A 20,167-nucleotide genomic window follows, 5' to 3' on the forward strand; every position below is an offset into this window, starting at 1 on the left:
AAGATCTGACTAGGCCAGAGTCGTACCATCCCAACTCATTACTGAATGTGGAAGCGAAAATACTGGCTAAAATAATGGCAAATCGGGTGGAAGGTGTGTTACCGGGACTGCTACATGAGGCGCAGGTAGGGTTTGTGGAAGGGAGGATGGTAGCAAAAAATTTAAGGAAAATACTGGTGGCATTGGAAAGCCGAAGAAGGAGTAAGACCCCGTCAATGCTTATTAGTTTTGATGCAGAAAAGAATTTGATAAGGTACGCTGGGACTTTATGTTTACCACCATGAAGACATGTGGTTTTGAGGCAGGGTCGCCGAGAGGGGGGGGACCCGGCGCCACCACCGCAGTCTGGCCCACCCGCCCTCCGTCGCTCCCTGGCATTGAATTTAAGCGCCTCACCTTCAAAAGTGCAGCAAGCAGCGGCAGACCATTCCTTCCTTCCGTGTCCCGCCCTCACCTGACGTAACTTCCGCGAGGGCGGGACACAGAAAGAAGGAGTGGTCTGCCGCTGCTTGCTGTGCCTTCGAAGGTGAGGCACTTAAGGTCAGTGCAGAGGGCCTGGGGGTGGAGAGAGGGCCTTGTCCCGGGCCTGGCCCAGTGTCTCAGCGGCTCTGTTCCGAGGGACACTTCATGTCTGTAGTTAAGGCTATCATGCTCCCCAAGCCACAGTTTTGGTAAATGGTCTAGAATCAAAGTACTTTCCTATACTTCAGGGAACGAGACAGGGATGCCCACTGTCACCTTTGTTATTTGTATTAACCCTGGATCCCCTTATTAGGGAAGTGATGGATAACGCTTCAGTGAACGGAGTGAGGGTGGGTGTTCGGGATTTCAAAATTGCGGCATTTGCAGATGATCTACTTGTGCTGTTGACAGACCCACGGGACTCTTTCCTAGCTTTAATAGCGATCCTGAAGGAATATGGGGATTTTGCAGGCCTGCGCATAAACTTGGCTAAGTCATAGGCGTTGGCCTCCTCAGAGGAGGTGAAACAGCTATGGGGTGGAGACTTCCAGTTGAGCTGGGCAGATGGCTCATTTAGATATCTGGGTATTAGGCTGACTCTGGATTTGAAGCAGTTATATAACCTTAATATCACGGCCTTGATAAGAGAAACTAAACTGGAGAACTGCGGGGACCTCCCGCTATCGCTGCGAGGGAGGGTAAGTTTAGTGCAGATGATTATATTCCCCAGGTGGCTCTATGTGCTGCGGTCATTGCCACTTCGACTGATACAGAAAGACCTGAAGAAATTGTATGGGGCTTTTAGTAGATTTTGCTGGGCGAAGAAGCAGCCAAAGCTAAGGTTCTCCTATTTGCTAGGGAGTAGGAAACAGGGGGGGGGTGGGGATTGGGATCCCTGATTTATATATTTATATTGCTGGGCGAAGAAGCAGCCAAAGCTAAGGTTCTCCTATTTGCTAGGGAGTAGGAAACAGGGGGGGGTGGGGATTGGGATCCCTGATTTATATATTTATATTGCTGGGCGAAGAAGCAGCCAAAGCTAAGGTTCTCCTATTTGCTAGGGAGTAGGAAACAGGGGGGGGTGGGGATTGGGATCCCTGATTTATATATTTATATTCAAGCTAGCCTATTACGCCATTTAGGGGATTGGTTTTGTCAGACTAGTGTGTATACCCCGACTGACATGGAGCGGGAGTATTTTGCACCATACGACTTCATTTCTTTGTTGCATATGACTCAGAGACAACTCCCGCGACACCGATGAGGGAGGTGTGGAAGGGACTGGTGAAGAGACTAGGGGGAGCTCCTTTTTACCTACAAATGCACTCAGTCTGCAGCCCTTCATTACCTCTCTACCCTCATCTCCCCTTACATTCCCGCCCGAAACCTCCACTCACAGGACAAATCCCTCCTCTCAGTACCCTTCTCCACCACCGCCAACTCCAGGCTCCACTCATTCTGCCTCGCCTCACCCTATGCTTGGAATAAACTTCCTGAGCCCTTACGCCAAGCCCCCTCCCTACCCATCTTCAAATCCTTGCTCAAAGCCCACCTCTTCAATGTTGCTTTCCGCACCTAACCTTTATACCTTTCAGGAAATCTAGACTGCCCCTATTTGACTGACTGTACATTTGTCCTTTAGATTGTAAGCTCCTTGAGCAGGGACTGTCCTTCTATGTTAAATTGTACAGCGCTGCGTAACCTTAGTAGCACTTTAGAAATGTCAAGTAGTAGTAGTAGTAGTAGCTGTGTCTGACCAATTGGCTATAAGGGGGAATCCAGCTTTCAAACCGGGTAATGATAATCCAGTATTTATAAAATGGGAGAGAGAAGGAATCAGGAGGTTGGAACATCTTCTGGGGAGAGAAGGGGAGTTACTAGGCTATGAAGCCCTGCAGGTACAGATAGGAGTTTCATGGGGGAACCGATTCGCGTATGTCCAAATTAAACACTACATGTCTGCATTAGATCAATCCATGTTGCGACCGAGCCTGGGACAGAGAGTAAGAGATTTTTTTCAAGAAATGGAAATCACGGGGTTGACAGTATCAGCACTCTACAAAGCACTGGTCCGTCGGGGCCTTCCAAAAAATCATGAGGCTATTAAAGATAGATGGGAGCAAGAAGCAGGGATCCCTCTGACGGGCTGGGAAGTTGGAGTTATGTTACAGGGCATCGTAGCTCTCACCACAGATGAAAGGCTGCGAGAGTGCAGCTATCGGACAATCACGCGCGCATGCATGTCAGGGCAACAGTTGTCACACATAGACCTTTCGCAAGGAGCGAGTTGCGTTAAATGTAGTCAAACCCCACACTCACTTTCCCACGCATTTTGGTCATGCCAGGGGGTAAAGGTTAGGAGATTTATGACTCAAGTATTAGGATCACCAGTGACAGGAACTTCGGACCACTTTGTTTTGGACACGAAAAGGGCTTTTAGTACCCATTCGGTGGGGGCACGCATGCTTTGTCGAAATTGAGCTTGGTGGCTCGGAAAACCATTTTGCAGTATTGGACAGTTTCGGAGCCACCAGCAAATTGGCACTGGAGAAATCAGGAACGAACACCTGCTAGCAACATGGGAGGCACGGGAGGCAAAGGGCTCCCCAAAAAGGCATAAACGTTATAAGCAGATATGGGATCCTTATTTGGAGCAGTTAAGCCCTAGAGGATGTAGCCTACTTCTCAACTGGCATAACACGACACCCTAAAATAAATGTGATAGGCATTCCTGAATGCACACAAACATTGAAGCTTACAAACAGCCTTGGGGGGGAGGGAGGAGGGCTCTTTCTGGGCTATCAGAACACAAGCCCGGGAGGAGGATAGGGAAGGGGAAAGGGGAAGGGAGGGAGGACAGATGGGGGAGTGGGGAGGAGGGGAGAAATGGTTAATTCATTGGGTGAAATGTATATCTATCCACCTTTGGTCATATGTAACCTATGGAAATTGCGAAGAATTCGGTGTGAGTCAGTCATGTTAAATGTCATCAATAAAAGGTTAGAATATACTACTGGAAAGGAAGGGAGGGGGAGGTTGGGGATGGGGTAGGATGAAAGAAAAATGTTATGATAAAAAAAGAATAAAATTAGCTCTTAATTGGATGTTTTGACGTTAATGTATGGAATACGGAGCTTGTTGGATGGTTACTTTGTAGAATCATTAATAAAAATGTTGAAACATAAAACAAATCGGAGAAAATGTTTCTTCACTCAACGTGTAATTATACTCTGGAATTCGTTGCCAGAGAATGTGGTAAAGGTAGTTAGCTTAGCGGGGTTTAAAAAAGGTTTGGATGGCTTCCTGAAGGAAAGGTCCATAGACCATTATTAAATTGGACTTGGGAAAAATCCACTATTTCTGGGATAAGCAGCATAAAATGTTTTGTACTTTTTTGGGATCTTGCCAGGAACTTGTGACCTGGATTGGCCACTGTTGGAAACAGGATGCTGGGCTTGATGGACCTTTGATCTGTCCCAGTATGGCAATACTTACGTTCTTAAGGTCTCCATTATACAGAGCACAGGATCACAGCCTGAGCAGGTCTCCTTTATGTGGTGCAGAAGATGATAACTCCAACAAAGGAGCAGGTCTCCTTGAAAGAGCACATGATCACACACCAAGAAGGTCTCCTTTGCATACAGCACAGAATTTCAGCCTGAGCAGACCTCCTTTGCCATCCCAGTCAGAGGAGAAGGCAGGTCTCCTTTAAAAAGTCTGATCCTTTTTTTTTTCTGGATATACCAGCATTCCTAAAAACCAACCCAGCGGTTTTAAACAAAAACAGCAGAAGAGGTATTGTAGCACCAAAACCACAGCGGGGGCCATGCAAAGTGAAGCACTGATCTGAAATAACTTCCGAAGGATGGGGGTTACAGCAACTCTGGAGCCCGGCCCAGCAACCGTCAGCTACTAGCGCCGCTTCCCCCCCCCCCCCCCCCCCATCGGCACTACAAAGCCCCTTGTCCAAGTGACCTGAGGCACCCACTACCAGGAAGCTACCAGAGCTATGACATCTGAAACAGCAACAGTTACTGGAGCCACTGACTCCAGCCAAAAATGATTGGCATACCTTCAAAAGTATCCCCCTTGGTGAGTAATGACCCTGGACAAGAAGGACCACGTCAGGCGCTGTTTGAGTGCCTCGCCTCTATTCTGTGACTCTCAGCTCATATTTGCCTCAGTTTACTATTTTAAAACAGTTTGACAATGGCTCCTTTACTGCAGAGTGGCAGGGGAAGAGGATGCTCAGGATGTGTTTTGCATTGTGATTAACTGTTTCCTTCCCAGCTATAAAAACAACTCCTTCAGGATAGTGAATAACAACATGTCTGAAGACAGCACACATTATAACAAAACATGTTATTCTGCATTTGGATCCTGCAGAGTAGCAATAGATTATAAAGCTCAGGCAGCTGTCCTTGTCATGCTGAGAATCAGCCACTTTCCTGGTACTATTACAAGACACTTGTTCTTTTGTCCTGAGGACAGGCTACCAAGAGGGGCACAGCCTGGGTTTGGCACAGACGAGAAAAAGAAGTAATAACTTCCTAGCAGCCAGAAACAGTGACCAATCGATACACAATGGAAGGGAGGCATGCCACCAAGGCTTCAATTTAAGGCTTGGGCCCCTCTTTAACCATCACCCCACAAAACAGCAGACATAGATTCAGGGGTTTGTAACACCCAATATCTGCGCACTAACCCTGTTTCTATTTGGGTTTCAGAAGCCTCTGAAGTGACCTGTGGCCTGTGAATCGTGGGCCGCCCCATTAGGTAAAATTCACCTTATACATGTTTGAAGCCTGCCCGGGAATATGTTTGGAGGGGGGAGCCTAAGGGGTCATGAAAAGGCAGGAAACAGGCTCCGCTCGCACCCCCCCCCCCCCCCACACTACTCCCCACGTGGGCTTTTGAGACTGAAGGATAAGGAAGTTTTTTGTGTATGAGGAACACAAGTTTCACACCCAGGACTGTTTTCAAGGAAGAATTTCATCACAGCCCCCAGGTTCCTGGCCAAACTGGTTCACCCTGTCTCTTCTGAGAGAGCCCCACCCCGCCCAAAGCCTTGTTCAAGACCTCTGTACATACAAACCTACCGGAAGGCATTTTTGGAATGGAAAACTACCTGTTTTAAGATCTGAATTTAATGCTAAGCTATTATCAGAAGACAATAGTCAGGATCTGGTTGCAGGGGGTCCCAGCAACAGCAAAACTTGGTACGTTTGAAGCTTGTTCACTAACTCGGCTGTCAAAGGCTGGAAACAAAATTTAAAAGATTAAAAGTTCATATGACCCGGTCCCATTAAAATAGGTAAAAATGTCTAGATGTGGGTCTCTTCCATCACTTTAGCTCACGATTAACCAACGTTTGTCCTCAGGTTTAGCTCCAATTTTAAAATTGCCCAAAGCTGATTCTTTGGTTACCCCAAATTATAAGCCTCTCTTCAATTTATGTTTTGCTGGAAAGGTTTTAGAACGATTGCTCGATTTTCTTGGACGGTATAAATGTTCTCCACCCAAGGCAGCTAGGATTTAGGAAAGCAAAGGGGTACATCGCACCGGCTGCTTCACTGGACTTAGCTTCAGCCAGGGCCGCCGAGAGGGGTGGAAAATTTCCCGTGCCTCCAAGGGGGGGGGGCCTGACGCTGGGGTCTCTCTCTGTCTCTAGTACATAAGTACATAAGTATTGCCATACTGGGACAGACCAAAGGTCCATCAAGCCTAGCATCCTGTTTCCAACAGTGGCCAATCCAGGTCACAAATACCTGGCAAGATCCCCAAAAAGTACAAAACATTTTATGCTGCTTATCCCCAGAAATAGTGGATTTTCCCTAAGTCCATTTAATAATGGTCTATGGACTTTTCCTTTAGGAAGCCATCCAAAACATTTTTTAAACCCTGCCAAGCTAACCGCCTTTACCATATTCTCTAGCTTCAAATTCCCGAGTTTAATTACACGTTGAGTGAAGAAAATTTTTCTCCGATTCATTTTAAATTTACTACTTTGTAGCTTCATCGCATGCCCCCTAGTCCTAATATTTTTGGAAAGCGTAAACAGACGCTTCACATCTACCCATTCACTCATTATTTTATAGTCCTCTATCATATCTCCCCTCAGCCGCCTTTTCTCCAAGCTGAAGAGCCCTAGCCGCTTTAGCCTTTCCTCATAGGGAAGTCGTCCCATCCCCTTTATCATTTTCCTCACCCTTCTCTAAGTTAAGCAGTTTAGTGAATTTTAATAAGACAATCAAACAGAGAAAGAAAAGAGACAGGAGTACCCAGACAGACAACCAATCCTCACACAAAACCACTCAAAGAAGAAAGATATGTCTCTGTGTACATCAGCTCTCTCTCATTTTGTCACTCGAAGAGGTCATGATAAAAGATTCAGCTGGTATAGGACAGGTGGAATGCCAGCCCTGCGCTTGACCAGGGGTCTCCCCCCCCGCCCACGATACAGATGGGCACCTTTAACATGATGCCTGGGCACAGGGCTGTGATTACCAGTTGGCACCGGTTCTTTCATTGCAGGACAAGCCAATCTAGGCCTGGTTTTACTCCTTCCCTTCTCCCACTTTCACCCCAGTGCTTGCTGGGAATTTGAGTCTCCTGCACGTATTTTTTTCTAGGGGAGATCCAATCAAGTCCACACAGGGCCACGGAGTAAAAACAGAACCGAATCAGCTTATCACTAGGCATAGGGGATGGGTTGCTTACCCCTAGTGCCAACAGGATCAGGTTGGGCTAGTGCAGCTTCTACTCCTGCTAAATTTCTGGGACTTGAGGATTAACTACACGTCCCACAAAGGCACCCAGAGGTGGTTAGGGGGAAGGGGGAAACCAGGACCTGACCAATCTGACCCTGTTGCTCTGCTAATGCACCTCACACCTGCCCTGTGCCTTCTCCTGCTATTCTAGCACTGAGACCCCCCCCCCCCCACACACACACAGTTCTGCCAATGCACCTCACTCCTGCCCTGCAACAACTCCTGCTATTCCAGTACTGAGACCCTCACACACAACTATACCAATGCACCTCACTCCTGCCCTGCTGCACCCCTGCTATTCCAGTACCGAAACCCTCACACACAGCCAATGCACCTCACTCCTGCCCTGTGCCTTCCCCTGCTATTCTAGCACTGACACCCCCCCACACACACACATTTCTGCCAACGCACCTTACTCCTGCCCTGCTGCACCCCCTGCTATTCCTGTACCAAGACCCTCACACAAAACTATACCAATGCACCTCACTCCTACCTGCATCACCCCCTGCTATTCCAGTACTCAGACCCTCACACACAGCTCTGCCAATGCACCTCACTCCTGCCCTGCTGCACCCCCTGCTATTCCAGTACTGAAACCCTCACACACAGCTCTTCTAGTGCTGAGATTGATCATAAAGAGGTTTGGTATTGTTCTGTCTTCACAAACGTTAATCTGCCTGCTAGACAAGCCTAGACAGGAATCCACCTGTCGGCACACACAAATCTTTCCTGTGAGATCACAGACAGGCAGGTTACCCAAACCCTGCAGTGCAATGCGCGGGCTGCTCTCAGCACAGAACAGTGGCAACAGCAAACCACATCCCCCCTCCCCCCACGCTGTCAATAGCGCCCTCAAGGAGGGCTCTTTTAAGCAGAGACTCTCACCTTACCTCATGACCTCTAGAAAGGGAGAGAAAGTGTAGAGGAGACAGAACCCCCCCCCCCCCTCAGACAATATAAAGAGGTAACAGGAAACTAAAGGACTGTCAGCAGAAAGTGGAGACCAAAGGAAAGAAAGATTAAAAAGATCAGGGGGAGTCAGGGACAATAGAAGACCAAAGGAACTGGAGAAATGGGAAGATCGGAGGAAAGAGATAACATAGAGGACGGGGGACAGCAGAGTGGCCGGGAGGATGGGGGTGAGCAGAGGAGCCAAGAGGACGGGGGAGAGCAGAGGGGCCAGGAGGACAGGGGAGAGCAGAGGAGCCAAGAGGACGGGGGAGAGCAGAGGAGCCAAGAGGACGGGGGAGAGCAGAGGGGCCAGGAGGACGGGGGAGAGCAGAGGGGCCAGGAGGACGGGGGAGAGCAGAGGGGCCAGGAGGACGGGGGAGAGCAGAGGGGCCAGGAGGACGGGGGAGAGCAGAGGGTCCGGGAGGATGGTGAGAGCACAGGGGGCTGGGAGGACAGGACAAAAGATCTGGGGACACATGAAACTAGAAGTAACAGAGGAGATGGAAACTCCACTGGACAAAGCTGTGTGGGGGAAGGAATAGAGGACCAGGCCGGTGGGGGATAGACTCCAGGAGATATATCTCCATCAGTTAGAGAAGGAAAGGCTGCTGTGGATGCTCCCCCTACTGGCGGTTTACTCACATAAATCAGGCCGGAGTAGTACCGGTCCTTGAGGTTGTGCAGGACGGAGGCCTCGTTCAGGCAGGTCAGCTCGGCCATGTCTTCCACCTTGGTGAATTTTGGAGGGTTCATCTTCTGCACATCGTCCTTGCTGAAGACGGCCCGCTTGCCATTCTCGGCCAGCTCCACCACCACCTCATCCCCCCGCTCCTCCTTCAGGCTGGCTGCCTCAAAACCATGCTTCTCCGAGGGCACCCAAACCAAACGCTTGGCTGTCCAGTCCGCCTGAGCGGCCGGGTTGTTGCCTCCAAAGGTCTGGTCGACAAAGAGGTAACGTTCGGCATCATCCCGATGCGAGCCGCGGGATACCATGCTGGCTGGGTGTTGTCTCAGCTACTCGGGCACCTGGTAGGGGAGAAGGAGAGAACATGTTAGAGTTGAAAAACACCAAATCCTACAAAATAAAATTGACTTGTGATCAAACTGGCCCCGAATCGGCTGTTCACATTCGGAACTGGACTCCATGATGGCTTTTACTGTGCCAGCATAAAGATTCCAGAAAAACACGAGCTTTCGGGACCACCCGAGCATGTTCTTCAGATGTCAAGATTGTGTGGTTTGGAAAGCTCAGGAGACATCTCCAATACTACAAGGCCCCCCCCCTCCACCGACCGCTTGCATAAAACAGCCCCTGCTAACCAGTCTCACATTGGTCCCCATGAAAAGGAACTGCAGGCTGCCAATGGCCTAGTTTTTACCCAGAACCCATGTGGTAGACACGAGAGCTACAGGAAGTTTACAGTTTCTACCGCCAACTATTCAGGGCAGAGCAAGGTGCCATAATACAAAACAATTCAGGAAAAAGGAAAGGAGCTCCACTGTTTGATAGGAAAGCAAAGTCAACCACCCTAAGAACAGCAAAGGGAAAAACCAACAGGAGACGGGGACTAGAGCAGGGGAAAATAAAACCTCCAAAAGAAGAAAAGGGAACAAGAAAGAGTCAATCTGATTTAAAAACTTCTAAAGGAGGCGTTTGCTACGGAGGGGGCAAGAGGAAGATTGTTCCAGACATGAGGAGAAAGGAAGAAAAATTTGCACCGTCTAGTTGACTCTAAATATGCAAATTTGGGACGTGGGAGAATTAGACTATGAATGGAGCACTCTTGTTGGAGAATTGTAAGACAGGAAAGATAGTCAGGAAGCCCTATGCGAAAGGCCTTGAAAATCAGAATTCCTATTTTGTACATAACGTGTTGTTGAACCTGTAACCAACAGTACTGCTTTAATAGAGGTGTAGAACAGTCATCGCGATAGGCACGACAGAGTAAACTGATAGCAGTATTTTGAAGACCTTCAAAAGAGGCCTAAAACCCCCACTACGTCCTGCAAACCTAAAGCCCACACTGCCAGCAAGTTCCTTCCAACCAATCGGCACCCTCCCCAGCCTTGGCAGTGCCGACCGGCGATTCCAGGCGACAGCTTTCAGTTCAAATCTGGGCGTTTGGGGTCAATTCTATAACTTGGCGACAAGACATAGGTGCCACAATGGGGCCTAGTTAGCATCAGTTTCACAACGACTTTGATGGCTGCATGTGCTTCTGTTTCTATGATCTACCCCCACCACCCCAAAAAATTAGAACTTAACGGGCTCAGAAAATTCAGCACAGATAGCCAGTAATCTCCCGCAGAAAACTTATCAGCGCTTGGCGGCTAACCGGTTATATTATGCGATATTACCGGCTATCTGCAAATATTCAGCACATTGCTGGCTAAGTCTGGCGGCCAAACTGGGCCGCCGAAATAGCAGGCCTATCTTTGGCCGCTGTAAACTTAAACCGGACAGGCTGAATATTGGTTTGGCCGATGAAGTTTAAACTGTCCCAAAAAATAAACGGGATAGTCAATGCCGGTCACTGAAAACGGCCCGGCATTAAATATCCGATCTCGCCACCGACCGCAGGAATGAGCCAGGCTGCCTTCCCCAGTCTGAATGTCCATCCCTGTGTGGACACTGGGCACCTAGTGATAAATGAGGGGGGGTTAATATGGCGTGGAAAGCAGCTGCTCCTGAGGCTACGTTTTCAGGAGCCCCGGCACAGTCTTTCATTCGATGCTGGTTTCCCAGGAACCAGTGGTGTAGCTAGGTGGGACCATGGGGGCCTGGGCCCCCCTCCCCAAATTTCATCCGGGCCCCCTGGTTTAGCTGGCGGGGGTCCCTAACCCCCTCCAGCCGAAGCCTTCTTAAGCACCGGTCTCCAGCGCACCGCGCTCCCTTCCTTGTGCTCTTTCTTCCTCCTGACGTCCTGCACATTCCTTTAAGTGAGCGTGCACAGGACATCAGAAGGAAGAAAGAGCAGGGCAGCTGGAGATCCGCACTGAAGAAGGCTTCGGCTGGCGGGGGTTGGGGACCTCCGCCAGCAAAGGTATTTGCTGCTGTGGGGTGCTTGGACAACTTCAATGCCAGGTTATGCCCCCCCCAGCCCAGTGCCACTTTAAAAAAATATATATATATATATATATTTTTTTTTTTAAATATCAGTCCACCTTCAAAACCCACAATCAGCTAGAATAACCATTTTTCTGGTTTAAAAGCAGCATTAGACTGTTCCTGGGATGCCAGAGGCCTGAAACTAGTATCATCAAGCTCTTAAAATTCATTCGAAGCGTGGCGTAGGCGGCAAGACAATAGCGGCTGAGGTGCTACAGAGGAGGGCACAGTCCCCCCCTCCTGCACTGCCACTTTTCAGACTGGCCCCACGAACAAGTTTGTAATTTGATTTTGTGTGCATCTTAATAAATGAGGCTGAAATGCCACTTGCAATTTTGGGGACGAGGGTGGGGGGTAAGGGTGGTCTTAGAAATTCCCATTAGCGTGTGGAAATTGTGATGCATTTCCCAGCAACCCCAGGATCTGCCAAGATGCCACCGTCCTTTCCTTCAGAACATAGGGAGGTGTGAGTTCCCCCCTCCCCCAGCTTCAAAATGAGGAAGAAAAGGAGATGATTTCCCTGGGGTGTGGCAGAGATCGGCAAATGCAGGAAAAAACTCAACAGTTCTAAATTCAGTGCATTACAAAAGGTCCTTCCACTGGAATAAAGCTATCAGACTATCCAGGGTAACACAGTGGTCCCCCCCCAATAAAAATCCCCTCAGCTATTCCAGGACAGAGACTCCCCCCCCCCCCCCAAATAGTTCTGCCAATTCACTTCATTCCTACCCTGCAGCAGCCTCTGCCTTTCCAGTACAGAGACCTTCACACACAGTTCTGCCAATGCACCTCACTCCTGCCCCACAGCGCTCCCTGCTATTCCAGTACTGAAACCCTCAGGTCACAGCTCTGCCAATGCACCTCACTCCTGCCCTGCATCAACCCCTGCTATTCCAGTACAAAGACTTCCACATCAACAAGAACTCTTAGGCCGATGGAATCTCAAGTCCTGCATTCACACCCAGACTGAGGGCAGCAAATTCCCTGGCTGTGCAAACTTCTCCTGCACTGCCTTGAGGAGGTCCCTCAAGAATGTCCTTGAAGCAGGGACTCTGGGGGGAGGGCGGTGTTGTGAGAGAGCAGGTCAGCAGAAGCCTTGGCCTTCCCTGCCTACAGTAGGTTTTGGGAAGAGGACATTAACGTAGCCACAGGCCGCTGTACTGAGACCACTAACCTCCTCCCCACGGCTACCCCCAACCTGGGCATTGCCAAGGCCACAAACAGTCCGAGGACTGCAGCATATTTTTCGGTACTGAAAGCCGCAGGTGATAAGACACCTGAACCACAGGCTGGCCATGACCCCCAGGAAGTAGTGTTATATCCAAGTAAAGATCTGCAAAATTGGAATTAATGTTTCACCGTTAAAAACAAACAAGGGGGAGATAATTTCAGACTCTGAGGAGCTGTTTCAGTCAGGCTGCATTTCCCTGGAGAAAAAGCAGGAGCCCAGCACAGGTAATAAAAATGGAGGATTCAGGAATCAAGGATTATCGGGCCCTGTGTGCACAAGAAGGCAGCGAATATTGGGAATTACTGGACAAGACAACGTCCAACAGGCCAAAAAAAGGGTGAGCTACAGGGAGATAAAGTGGCTCACCCTACAGTCATGCACAGATTCAGAGGCAGAGCCGGGGATTAGAACCGAAACACAGGGCGATAAAATGACTCAGCCAAGGATCACACACATGGTAGAGTCTAGATTCAAAACTCCTGACATACAAACAATAACTTTATCTGCAACACAGGAACAATCTGCCCTGCTCCGAGTCAGAGACATGCCGTCACCCTATGAACAGGGAACTGTGCCAGTAGGCCGGCTGTCAACACTCCACCGTGGGCACCTCTCTACACACGGCTCCCTGGCTCCTAAACTAAACAGGTCTCTAGAATCAAAAGAGAATTGGCTGTGGAGCTGTATGGCTCAGCTTCTCCTGCCATGGAATATTCCAGCAACCACTTCAAGTGTGAGAGGAAGCAATTAGGAGGGGGGAAAGGGCATCCCTCTGGCCAGCAGGCACTAGCAAACTGATTCTCCACTTCCACCACCCTACACAATGTCTTGGAAATTGGACTAACAGAACTCTTGCAATGTTCTTAAGGACCGTCTTAATTTTTCACCATTCCTTTCCGTGACCTGTGCAATCAACGTTTTCCTACGGGGCCTTGGTCAATATGATACAGATGTGTGTCAGCACTTTGTTTTCCAACACTAGTCAACCATTGAAGACAATCAGTATGTTAGACCCACATAAATGCAAAAATCTATCATCTACGGTTCGGTAGGGTTAAGAGATGGCCAATGTGTTTCTGTCACCATGGACTGTCTTGTCCAGAAAAAGTCAAAGAGGCTCCAACCTGTTCAGGTGTGAAGGCTAGACAATTGTCCTGGCCCTCATAACCTATGAAAGAACCTTCCAGCTCCTCAGGGAAGCTATGGGCCAGGATACATCAAAATCTCATTGACTTGCACCCGGCCAACCCCGGCCAATATGAGGAACATAAACCCACTGAAGAGTCAAGAGTAATTTGAAGGTGACATATTCAACTGAGTGGGTGGAGAAGGGGAAGCAGCTAACAGAGACCCTGCCCTCATGCTACTGCACCCTGAGGCAAGGACAGACATGTGTGAAAGATGTGTGGTGAGGAAGTGTTGTGTTGTGGGTTGAATATTGCCAGTTCTACACATCCAAGCTTGGCCTACTGCGATTCCTGTCAAAAGAATTTATTGACTAAGAATAAGATTCCCCCTCTGTCTCTCCTGCCAGACAGCTGTGACTTTCACCCTCTGAAAGGTTACAGCAGCTATAAAACTCACTTACCAGAACAATCTTCCCCACTTTAACACCTGAGTGCTCGAATCAGCAGATCTGATAGTACCGACTCATGGTTTAAGAAAATTTGCTCACATCAGCAAGAGCCACAAAATTAGAACGGGACAAGTCAGGCCCTCCAACCATTAGCTGACTCACTCTCCCGACAAGACCAGATTAAAGCAAGTGCCTTTTTTACAACTGGGTCATGGGGGCACAGGATGATGAAGTGACTCACCCCAGGGTCTCACACACACATAAACAGAGTAAGGGGCAGAGCCAGGGATTAGCACCGAGGCACAGGGGGAGGATCAGTGACTCTGTGCAGGGTCACACACAGAAAATTAATTTGTACCTCACTTCTATATCACACACATTCAATCATATTAATAAGGAATGCCTCTTATGGTATACGAGTCTTTCTGGGCAGGCTGGATGACCTGCCCTGGATGGGACATCCAGCACATCAAGATGCCTACAATAACAAATGATTTTCACATTCAGCAGTTGAAAAACTACAGTCGCTTATTAAATCCACCCTGAACATGCTGCAATTAAAAAAGTCCGAGTCCGCTCCTGCCCCCCATATGTTAAGGAAAGAGTGGAGTAGGGTCCGATTAGAACCCTTCTGAAGTCTAGAGACAAGCTGGGGACCCTCTGCACACGGAGGGGCTCCCCCTCTCTCCTTCTGAACAACAGAGAATCAACAAGGCAATGGCCTTCTCTTCACTGACTGCCTGGAGGGAGATGCGTGACCGGGCCATGGTCTTACACACCCCCTGCCCCCACTACACAACTACCTACCAATGGTGACTGGCACAGCAGTTTCCTCTTCACCACTGAGGTCCAGCAGCTGTCTTTCCCGCCTCCTCCCCAACCAAAAGCTCCCACTCTCTACCCCCTCAGACCCAGAAGCCACCTCTCTCCCTACCCCATCAACCCCTCTGTCCAATATTCCCTCTAGCACCAGATGTGTATGTCTTCTTTTCTTGCCCTCTTCCAGTCCCAAAAGCATCTAAATTCCCCTCTCCCATTCCTCCACACCAGTGGCATCCATCCAGGATCTCCACTACCTGCAGTGCCTCCAGCCCAGGTACAACAGTTCTTCCACGCCACGTGAGGCCAGCAGCTCAATGAAAGCCCTTCCTGTACCATGCCACTCAAGTGGTCTCAAGTCACAGGAAGTTCTGCACAACACCTGTGTCTGTACCAGGTCCGGATTTAGGTACAGGAAAGGACCAGCAACCGTGTAGGGCATCAGATTTTGGAGACACAGCGTTCCCAGGCCAAGAGAAGCCTTCACTGCTTATATTAATGATGCTTCAAAGGGTGCCAGTGTGGCCCTATGGCATTCCTCTGGTTCTCCTACATTTGGAATCTCTGAGGCTTCCTCCTACCTTCCCTGTCTCTGGGAGCTACTGTCTGATCTGGTCTACAGGCCTCAAAATCTTAAAATCTGGCCCTGGTCTGTGCATGGTTCACTACCTCAGCCACAGGATGTGTGATGTGCAGGAGAAGGGGGCACAGAGAAAGGCAGTTCACCGGCATCCTTCACTGCTTTGGCCACAGTGAAAGACAAGGAAGGGCCTGTGGAAGTACTAAGTCCTGCTGCTGCTCCCAAAATCCTGGATATCTAGGCTCCGGGCCTATCCTCTGCTAACCTTGCTAGTCCTGGCATTTGTTGGGCTATATGGTCCACACCACCTTTGCAGACTACAAACATGTGTTGTTCATGTTTAACTTGCTACAGTAAGCTATTTATACATCACAAAACAGAAGCCATCTTCAAGTCATGCTAGCTTAAGACCCTCATGAGCTTCATCATCATCTTCCCTGGAGGCCATTTTCACTCGGCCAGAAAATAACTCATCTTGCATTCAGATCATAAGAGATTCCTCTAAGAATTAGAAGACACCAAGACCTGATCAAGTTATGCTACCAAATGGACAATGTTGATAGAAAGATATGGTTGGATGGGACCCCCAAAATGTCAACTAGAAATCAGAGGAATATAGGCTTGGAAAAAAAGCCAACTAAAATCAGAGAAACAAGAAGCTGGACATGTAGCCAAACATTTTTAATTTTGTGTCATTTCCCATGTTATTTCTAGGAATGCTCATTTTTTCCAGGCATTTTATCGTTATGGGAGCGTCAAGTGCATGCAATCTTTCTAAAGAGTGTGCACTATTAACGGTGAATGCTCGTTTCTGTTTGCTAACAACTTGTAATGACATGGGATATGACCTCTTGAATACTAGGGATGGACTGTCATCTAGAATCAAAGTTAGGGCAAGAGAGGGAAGGTCAAGAGATCATCTAGTTCAGTCCTTCCCTCTGAAGAGAATCCATCACATCTAAAATCAGCCTAGACTTCCTGAAATGTTTCTACATTCATTTTGTGAGGTAAACATACTGAGATCCCAACGCAGACTTTACCAGTTTCTTTGTTAAAGGCTAAAGTCTGAATCAACGGTCGAAAATTCTGAATGACTCTTCATAGTCACACCCAGATATGAGATAACATGACAGGAGAAAGGAGAGGAGGTTGCCCCTCCCTTCACACAAACAAAACTAGTTTTTAAGAAAACTTCCCAGAGCTAGTTAATCCCTCTTCTACCAAGTAATTTAATTTCAGAAGTATGTTATGTATGTATGTTACTGTTCACAGACATTTTGGGAATGGACAACTCTTCTCAAACTTGCAGCATCTATCTCCATCTTCTACAACCTTCTTCCAGAGCTAAATCAAAGCAAGCATGCCCCTACTGCTGGTGTTTCATGCTCTTCTGAGATGCAAGGTAGAGACTTTTCCAGGAGAATACAAAGATTTTCACACGCTTAAGACTATAGGTCCCCTCTAACCAGAGCTTTTTTTGAGGGGGTACTGAGTACTGGCACCTTTTCCATTGTCTGCTAAAAATGATCCATGGTCCCCAAGTTTTAATTAAAGAGCTCAGGATCTACACACCAATTCTGCTTTGTCATAGATTCTGGTGTTTGGGTGGTGGGGCTAGTTCTGGGCAAGACTTCTACGGTCTGTGTCCTGAAAATGGCAGATACAAATCAAGGTAAGGTATACACAAGAAGTAGCACATATGAGTTTATCTTGTTGGGCAGACTAGATGGACCATGCAGGTCTTTTTCTGCCGTCATCTACTATGTTACTATGAATAGTTGCAGGGGGCCTGGTTATTGTGGGGTGGGTCCCTCAGTGATCACCCCACCCTTGAAGGGTGGCCTAGCATTTGAGTACCAGCACCTTTTTCACTAGAAAAAAAAAAAACACACTGCCTCTAACCAAACATGATAGATTTTGGTGGGGTTTGGTTGGGGAGGGGAACACTCTTCTGTCCTTCCTATGTTCTCTTTAAGACTTTCATCGTAGTTCTATGCCTCTGGTACGGCATTTACCAATACAATGATCAGTGAAGAGGTGAATCGACTGTGAAGAACTAAGGCCGGGGCTGGGCAGGCTTGTTCAGTCTGGGTCCCGTATATGGCAATCCGGTTTAGGATGGGCTGGAGAGGGCTTCAACAGAAACTCCAGTAATCTGGAACATGAGGACAGTGCCGGGCAGACTTTTACAGTCTGTGTCCCACAACTGACAAAATGGATTTGGATAGGCTAAAGTAGGCTTTGACGGCAACTTCAATAGCTGGAAGCTAAGGACAGGGCCAGGCAGACTTCAATGGTCTATGTCGCAGAAATGCCAAAGAGACAATGATCAAGTATTTTATATCACACTCATTGTTCATTTAATCATGACTTGATAATCAGATTGACCGTTCAGGTCTTTTTCTGCTGTCATTTACTATGTTACTATGTCTGGCTACTAGTCTATACCTTAAAGCATACCATCTTGGTAAAAGAAGTGATGGCGACTGGAGATGACCTGAGGATCTCATCGCTATGATCACTGAAAGGCAAGGACGTATCTAATATACATCTGAACATTCTAGTGTCAATCCTCCATTACACATACATTTTGCAGGAACAAAGGCTCCCGGCACACAAACGCACAAATTTCTAAAAATCCACAGATAAGGTTTCAAAAAGAAGCCCGAGGTAAACTGGGGGAGCCCTTGAATGGCCAACTGCTATGTTATTGAAAGGGGAAAAACTGATATCTTGAAGACCCTTCATATAATGACCTCACTAGTAGGCATAGCGTCACCCCTCAGGGGGCGGGAAATAGACAATGCTTTACCATAGGTCAGCCATGACCTAGTGCCACGTCCCATCCATTATGAAGTTGTTAAAAGGCTCCGATCCTTCAGAGTGTGCAATGTTCTAGAGCAAGAACACCAATTAAAGACGTTCTGGAAACGTTCAACAACAAAAAAATCATTCCAACCACATCCATCAATCTAGCAATGTATCAACACCTACGCAGACCGTTGGACAAATGCCCTGAATTTCACTACACCAGGACTTATCTGTCAAATGCCTAGTGCATACAGATAAGAGCTCCCATGTTTTATGACCCCTGAAGCAGCCCATCTATGCGTAACACGGCCATGTCAGGTCTATGTGGTTGGCCAACATAAAGCTGAAACTTGAAACCTGTTTGCCCAGTCTGCTCTGTTCTCAGGCCACCCCAAGTGCATCCCCTAACCCAGGGGTGGGCAACAACGGCCCTCAAGGGCCACAAGCCAGTCAAGGTTTAAGACTTCCACAATGAATATGCACGAGACCTATTTGAATACAATGGAAGCAGTACATGGAAATAGATCTGTAGAGATCTTGAAAAGCTGACTGGATTGTGGCCCTTGAAAGACTGGTTTCTCACCCCTGCCCTAACCACAACTAAAGGGCTTTCTTGTGGCTTTCTGATAGCCAATAGATACTACCAGTCACTTGCCCTGGGTTCCTGGATTCCGCTCCACTCTCTTTGGCCCTTGGTCTCATTTTAGAATAAGTTACCTTTCAGCATAAACTGACTTTAGTTATACTGGGCAAATTAATGAGTATCATTGGTCCAAAAGAAGAGTTAGGTTCAGTTTCCGAGGGCTGGCATATCTTATAGCCTATTATGGACGTCTTAATTCATTCAGGTTAGCAAAGCAGCAAATAACTCTATGACATAAGTGAACACTTGCGATGTTGTCGACCCAGTTCCAGGTGAGCAGATTTTGGTCAACCTTCCCCGTCTAGTCCAAGACCCTTTGCTGCCCTACATCTCAGCCCCTCCTTCCTATCTGCTATCCCCCCCACCCAACCACCCCGGTCCGATTATTCTTCTTTCTAAACCCAAGTTCAAGGTGAGTTACATTTGTATACCCCAGAGGCTACGTACGCCACATTGGGGTATCTACATAGAGTTTGGACAAGGTTCCTACTTTTTGCCTTCAGCTGAGATGCTAAGCACGTTCACATTGTACTTTTGATGTCAAACGATGCCCGACACAGGCACTGTGCGCTGAAACACGGCCCGTGTCGGGTCACCGATGTACAAGATTGAGTGACTGGTTTCCAAGATTGATCTACTCTGTGGAATAAATAGAACTTGCCTCACTTTTGAAGGCTCTTGGTACTTATTGCCTTTTGCCCAGAATTGTGTGCATGCACCCAAAATACGTACAACTTGGGTAATGAGCCCTTATCAATTAAGCGCTAACAGCCAATTACTGGTGTTAACTGGCACCCATTAAAATTTGCACATGCATCTGGATGCACCCTAGTCCATAAGGCACAGCGTCCAACTCTACTCATAAGGGGGCGTGGCCAGGGTGTTCCAAAACGTTGCACGAGTAGTTGCAGAATACTGCATCAGTGCTCCGATTTTTTTCCGGCACCTAATTTTGAGCGCTGTTTATAGAATTTCTCCCATGAAGTGTACAGTTACCTGTGAAGTGTCTGTCTGCCATATATTTCCACACACCAATGGTATGTCAACGCAGATACCCAGGTACTGAATTACCCTTTATAAGCCTAGTGATTGAAGCAGGAAAGAGGGAGAGACAGGGCCCTGGTGACCATGGGCAAGTCACTTCAGATCCAAATGTAACATTATAAGCTCTCTGGGACAGGGAACTATCTACAGTACCTGAATGTAGTTATTAGT

General features: G+C 48.0%; 1 protein-coding gene across 4 annotated transcripts in view; it reads right to left on the reverse strand.

The window, feature by feature from the left end:
• The window catches only part of LOC115466455 (myosin-10-like), a 103,076-nt gene that overhangs the window by 63,779 nt on the left and 19,130 nt on the right, over positions 1-20,167 (reverse strand). For all 4 annotated transcript variants that reach the window (XM_030197682.1, XM_030197683.1, XM_030197681.1 and 1 more), the window contains exon 2: positions 8,826-9,209. In XM_030197682.1, the coding sequence (XP_030053542.1) occupies positions 8,826-9,176 (351 nt within the window). In that variant the 5' untranslated portion in view covers positions 9,177-9,209. The remainder of the gene's footprint in view (positions 1-8,825; positions 9,210-20,167) is intronic.

Source organism: Microcaecilia unicolor, chromosome 3 (genome assembly GCF_901765095.1).
Source record: "Microcaecilia unicolor chromosome 3, aMicUni1.1, whole genome shotgun sequence".
Classification (NCBI taxonomy): Eukaryota; Metazoa; Chordata; class Amphibia; order Gymnophiona; family Siphonopidae; genus Microcaecilia; species Microcaecilia unicolor.